We start from the raw sequence: 6,540 nt of genomic DNA on the forward strand, positions 1-6,540 counted from the left end.
TATGTACGAGGCTCCTAATGAGCTAAAGTTAACTCCAGGTCACACAGATTAGCCTGAATTGGCTACTGGACTGACGGTAATCAGAAGTGGATACTCTGACTCACAGGGGGAGGGCAGCTCATGATCAGGCCATTAAGAAAACAGAGTGGTTTAGCCACTGTCTCACTGTGAGCACCCCACCAGAAATAATCAATTTAATAACTTTTCCCCATTCCCTTGCTTTATCTTGTTCTCCTCACCACCTCTCAGGGAAGCAGTTGAGCTACTCCTGAAGTTCCATGTACCTCGGAAGACTCCCAGGGCTGGGGATTGTGCAAATAACCGCTGCTGTTAGGTGCCTTGGAGAAAACTCTCGACTCACAGCGACACTTTGTACAACAGAACGAGACACTGCTAGGTCCTGCCCCATTCTCACAACCCCCACTATGCTTCAGCCCGTGGTCACAGCCACTGGTCCATCTCGTTGAGGGGCTTCCCCTTTTTCTCTGCTCCTCTACTTTACCAAGCATGACCACGGAATGGTTCCTTCTGACAAAATGACCAAAATAGGTGAGACGTAGTCTCGCCATTCTCGGTTCTAAGGAGCATTCTGGCTGCATTTCTTCCAGGGCATATTTGTTCAGTTCTTCTGGCAGTTCATGGTATTTTCAGTATTCTCCGCCAAAATCACAATTCAAAGGCATCAATTCTTTTGCGGTCTTCCTTATGCATTGTCCAGTTTTCACATGCACATGAGGAGATTGAAAATACCAGGGCTTGGGTTAGGCATACATTAGCCTTCAAAACGACATCTTTGCTCAACACTTTTATAGCAGATTTGCCCAGTGCAATAAGACATCATATTTCTTGACTGCCCCTTTCATAAATGGCCGCTAGCTAGCATTTGAAGACAAAAATCTTTCCCGGGCCACTACCAATCAGAGCTCTTTGCTGCCCTTAGAGGCGGCCCCGCCCTCTCCGGCCTCCTCCTCCTCCGCGGCCAGAAGCAGCGCATGCGCACTGGCGGTCGGCAGGGCCGCGCAGGTGTGTGGCGTCATCAGGCAGCTCCAATCGGGTGTAATTTAGAATGAAACGGTGAGGAGAGGTTGGCGGCAGCGACCTGAGCGACTTCAGGCAGCATGGGTGGTTGTAGACTTTTCCTGCGTGCGGCAGCGGCGGCGCGTGCCTGCCGGCTTCGGGCGGCGGTCACGGCCAGCCAGCGCCCGTTGCGCACCAGCCCGCTGAGCCGAACTTTCGCGAAGGAGCTCTTCCTAGGCACAATCGAGAAGGTAACGCCGACCCTTGCTCTCTGGCTCCCGCTGTTCGTTCTTAGCAGACAAGACTGGGGTCGAGCTTTGTCAGAACCCCCAAACGTGGCGGACTAGAATCTCCTTGGTGCTGGGAGTTTTAAAACTCCAGATTTCCGAGTTTCATTAGAGCTTTTCCAGATTCATTCCGAGGAAGGGAGCCCTGGGAATCTATGGTCTTGACAAGTGTCTTAGCTATTCTTTTCCCTCCCCCCAGCTAATTCCTCTTAGGTCAATAAAGACAATCCTAGACAAAGTGATACTAAGCAATCTTTACCACAGCTCTTCTGGCTCTGTGAGGCTTCCTCTTATTCCTAAACACAGCTCAGACCATGCCATTTCTGTCAGCTTGCAGTGTGGCTCCTGGACTTCCACAGTTGAGACCCAGAACTTGAACTTGCCATTCAGGATTCTTAGAAGTCTGGCTCCAACGTGCCTTTCCCACCCTATTCCATCCCTTCCAGGTGTAACACAATCCAGCACTCCTCTTAGACTAGAAAGACTTGGATTTGACCTTGACTCTGACTTTGAACCTTAATTCTTCCAACCTTTAGTGGAGTTAATGATGTTTCTTTCTCACAGATATGTTGTAAAGGCCTGCCTTAGTTATCTAGTGTTGCTTTAACAAACACATTTATTCTCACACAGTTTAGAAGGCTAGAAGTCAGAATCCACGGCATCAGCTCTAGGGAAAGCTGTCACCTGTAGGGAAAGATCCTTGTCTCTTCAACATCTGTGGGCCCAGCATCCTTTGGAGATCTCCATGTGCCTTGGCATCTCAATCTTGCCTTGGGTTTAGGAGGTTCTCACCCAAGTTCAAAGGGCATGCTCAGCTCCCAGTTCTTTCTTGTGGTAGTCAGGTCCTTCTTCCTCTGCTCCCTTCTCTCTCCTTTTACATCTTGTATGCTAAAAGATGATGCAGACGATTCACCAGGGAAACTCCCCTTACATCGGATCAGGGCTGTCACCTGAGTAAGGGTGTTGTATCCATCTCTAAACCCCCTACAACTGATGACATTAGATCATATCGGGGGGGTGGTGGTGACTGCATCATTACATAACTGCCAAACCACTGGGCCAGCCAACTTGACATATTATTTGGGTATACAGTTCAGACCATGACAGGCCCCAATGAAATATATGGTATCTGAAAATACTTTTTAAACTACAAGGTACTTTGCAGATGTAAGAGGCAGCAGCATAAGTAATTAATCTGGCTTCAACACTTACTACTTGTGTGACCTTGGTCACCTTGTATGACCCTGTGCCTCAGTGTGCTCATTTACAAAATAGAGTAAAAATAGCACTCACTCTCTCCTGAAGGTGTCTTGCAAAGCAAAGAAAAAAATTTTTATAAAGTGCTTTCAGCAAGGCTTGGCCCAAATATGGGCTGGTACTATATCACTTAGTGCCTGGTTTCTCATTAGAACATTCCTCTAAGATTGTCGTGCAGACCCATTGTATAAGCATTGCAGTTGCAGAAGCTGAGACTCAGTTTGAGAGTGGTTTACTTCTCTAGGAAGTACAGAGCTAGGTCTTTAAAGTTTGCGAAACCATTTTCCCCAAAACCTGGGTTATGTGGTGCTCTATCCTGGGATCTCATGCCTCCCAGCAGCATGGGGAGAAAAGAAAACAAATCTTTCATACTTACCTTTCTTTAAACTTTGGCACCATCTCACATCCTCACTCTTAAGTGTCAACTTTGCTTTTCTTCTCACCGAGAAAATGACATGTGGTCAGATAAGAACTTCCACCACCACATTTGCCCCCTTCTCCCTACATTTGCCCATATCGTCTACATTCACTCTATTACTTTGGATGAACTGTTTACTAGCAAAGATCAGCCTATTCTCTAGAACCCATGCCTTCTGATCTACTCCAGGACATTGATCCAGTAATGATCTTTCTCATCTGCATTGTTATGGATTGGATTTTGTCTGTGCCCGCCCCAACATGTGTGTTGGAATCCTAACTCCTATATCTATGGATGCAATCCTGTTTGGACTTTTAGCTTCCAAAATTGTGAGAAAATAAATTTCTGTTCTTTAAAGCCACATACTTGTAGTATTTCTGTTATGGCAGCACTAGAAAACTAAGACATGCATCATTAGTTTTTCCTTCTCTACTTGATTTTGAACCTGTACCACCCAGATTTTTGTCCTTAACAGTCTCGTAAAACTAATCTGATGAAAGCCAGTAGTCATTTCCACATTGTCAAATCTCCTGGTCTGTTCATAGTTCTTATGTTACTTGACCTATCAGTGGCATCTGACTCAGTTCATCATTCCACCCTCTTTTGAAACACTTTCTTCACCTGGCTTCTAAAAAATCATTCTCTCTTGAGTTTTCTATCTCCCACACTGATTGCTCAGTCTCCTTTTTTGATTCCTTCTTGGCTCCTTGACCTTTAAACTTTGGACATTGTTTCCAAGTAGCCCATTCAGAGTTGGAGTTTCATCTGTAAACCATGCCTTTATACTCTTATTTAACATTATAGCTTTAAATACCATCAATATCCTGATTACTCAAATTTATGTCTCCAGCTCAGATTTCTTTCCTGTATGCCAGACTTTTTATGTCTGTCTTTCCATTCGAAAGCTCTTTTTGTCTAGTAGATTTCTCAAACTTAAAAAATCAAAACCGCTTGCCTTTGAGTCAGTTCCAACTCATGGTGACCCCATGTGTGTCAGGGTGGAAGTATATGCTTCATTGAATTTTCAGTGACTGATCTTTCAGAAGTGGATTGCCAGGCCTTTTCAAAGACACATTTGGGTGGGTTTGAACTGCCAAACTTTTGATTAGTAGCCAAATACTTCTGATACCATAGTGCCTAAGGCACTTGACTGCAAACCAGAAGGCTGGCAGTTCAAACCCACCAGCCACTCCTTGGAAGGAAGGTTGGGCAATCTACTTCTGTAGTGATGCTGCCTCGGAAACCCAAGGAGGGGTCACTATGAGTCGACGGCAAATAAGAAGCACAACAACTTAACCCAGGAGTGCCTATCAAACTTAACATATCCAAAATTAAGTTCCTAGTCTACTGTAAAAATGATGTGGTGGGGGAGGAATCTGACCTCCTCTAACTTCACAAGGTGGTTGTTGTTGTTATGTTCTGTGGAGTAGGACTTATAGCTACTCCTCCTTCAGTTTCTGAGGCATTATCAAGTAGATTGCCCAACCTTCCTTCCAAGGAGTGGCTGGTGGGTAGGTTTGAACTACCAGCCTTAGGCACTACACTACCAGAGCTCACAACTTCGCAAGGGGAAAGGAGAATCAAGGAATCAGCCCAAGGCTGATTCCTATGAGGTGGAGGTTAGACATGCCTTCACACTCTAACCTTTTTACCGATTCTGACACCAACTATCCCACCACCACACTCTACTTCTCTGCTAAGTTTGATAATTTGTTGCAACAGCCACATAGAATTGGCAGACCATACTCAAAAGTTAATGAGGTTTATTAGGGAAATAACAGATTACAATTTAGGCTGAGGAATGTTCAGGGTACAGTTCTGTGATCAGGACAGCCCCTTCTAAGCCTTGCACAGGCAAGTTTCTGGCCCTTGGCCTGGCCTCATCCCTGCTCGGCAATTATCAAAGCTCTTTTAGTTCTGCCAATAAATGCTGGGAGCCAACCCTGTTCTGCCAGTAAGTCTTGGCCTGAAGGCACTCAGTTCTAGCTCTGTGGGTTGGCAAACCTAGCTCCACCATATGCCCAGAGGTGCTTTACTCTGCCAGCAAGCTTTCTGTCCAAAGATGGTCAGCTTTCTCACTCTGTGGGCAGGGGAACCTAGAACGCTGTCTCCTGCCAGTCTCCTAGTTCTGCTGTTGCCATTTCTCTGCCACTGCTTCTCATATTTGTGGTGTGGGAACTCTCTGTATCCTGGGTCAAGGAGGTTCCCAGCACAGGGACTCTGGGTTCAAAGGAAGTGCTCTATTGCTGGTTCTTCTTTCTTAGTGGTCATAAAGTCCCCACTCTGCTTTGGAATTGACTCTCTTTTAAGCCTCAAACCAAACCAAACTCACTGCTGTTGAGTTGATCCTGACTCATAGTGACCCCTCCTTGGGTTTCTGAGGTGGTATCTCTATGGAAGTAGATTGCCCAGTCTTCTTCTGAGGAGTGGCTGGTGGGTTTGAACAGCCAGCCTTCTGGTTAGCAGCCAAATGCCTTACGCACTATGACACCAGAGCTACCCTTTTAAGCCTAGAAGGATGGCAAAGCTGATCAATCCCCTCATTAGGGTTCCTTACTCCTTATTTACATGGTCCCATCCCACAAGGGCCATATATCTTATTTACATTGTTAGTAAGCTATCCAATCCCCTTGGTGGGGTATAAGCATCTCATTTGCATAGTCCACCAAGTCATTCCAGGCAAAAAAACCAAACCCACTGCTGTTGAGTTGATCCCGACTCATAGTGACCCCCATTGGGTTTCCAAGGTGGTAAATCTTTATGAAAGTAGATTGCTTCATCTTCCTTTCGCAGAGCAGCTGGTGGGTTTGAAGCACCAACATTGTGATTAGCAAAGACAATGGTTAGAAGCGACATAGTAAGTAATTTACAGCACCACATCTCCCTACCCCAAAATTCTGCTCTTTCCCCGGGCTTACTAGATAATAGCAACTCTACTATGCCACCTGTTCAAGCCAAACACCTAGCATCATCTTTGACTCCTTATTTTATTTTATTTTATTGTGATTTGGGTGAAGATTTACAGAGCAAATTCACTTTCCATACAGCAGTTCACATATACTTTGTCTCATGGCATTGACCACAGTTTACCACAATGCAACAGCTCCCCTCCCACTTTCTCCCCATAGTTACCTCTTCCCTATGTCCATTACCTGCATGCCCTCTTGCCCCCTGAGCTGTCTCCCTGTGCATAAACAGCCCTTCTTTCTCCCATGATTGTTCTCTCCAAGGAGTGTATCTACATGAGGTAAACGTTCAACTCATATGCCTGTATTTTGTTTGGCTGGAAACCACGGGTGTGGGTGCAATTCCAGACCTGAAGGACAGCTAGGGGCCATAGTCTCAGTGGTTCCACCAGGCTCTATCGGACCAGCAAACCTGGCTCCCCCCCTTTTTTTTTTCAGCCAGATGATTTTGAGTTTTGTTCCACATTGTTCTCCCTCTCTACCAAGGATCTCCTACATAGATCCCCTTCCAAGTGGATGACATTGGTAGCCGGGCACCATCTAGTTCTTCTGGTCTCATAGTCGTATAGGCTGCAGATCAGATGGTGTACCAGTC

The 6,540-nt window shown here is 45.7% G+C and overlaps 1 protein-coding gene across 1 annotated transcript in view; it reads left to right on the plus strand.

Moving 5' to 3' along the window:
* Window positions 1-1,118: 1,118 nt before the first annotated feature.
* ACAD9 (acyl-CoA dehydrogenase family member 9) overlaps window positions 1,119-6,540 on the plus strand; it is a 69,148-nt gene continuing 63,726 nt past the window's right edge. The window contains exon 1 of the mRNA XM_007950627.1: window positions 1,119-1,268. Coding sequence (XP_007948818.1) covers window positions 1,119-1,268 — 150 coding nt within the window. The remainder of the gene's footprint in view (window positions 1,269-6,540) is intronic.

This window comes from Orycteropus afer, unplaced genomic scaffold, assembly GCF_000298275.1.
Source record: "Orycteropus afer afer isolate SDZICR_OR568_19922 unplaced genomic scaffold, OryAfe1.0 scaffold00283, whole genome shotgun sequence".
In the NCBI taxonomy this organism is placed as follows: domain Eukaryota; kingdom Metazoa; phylum Chordata; class Mammalia; order Tubulidentata; family Orycteropodidae; genus Orycteropus; species Orycteropus afer.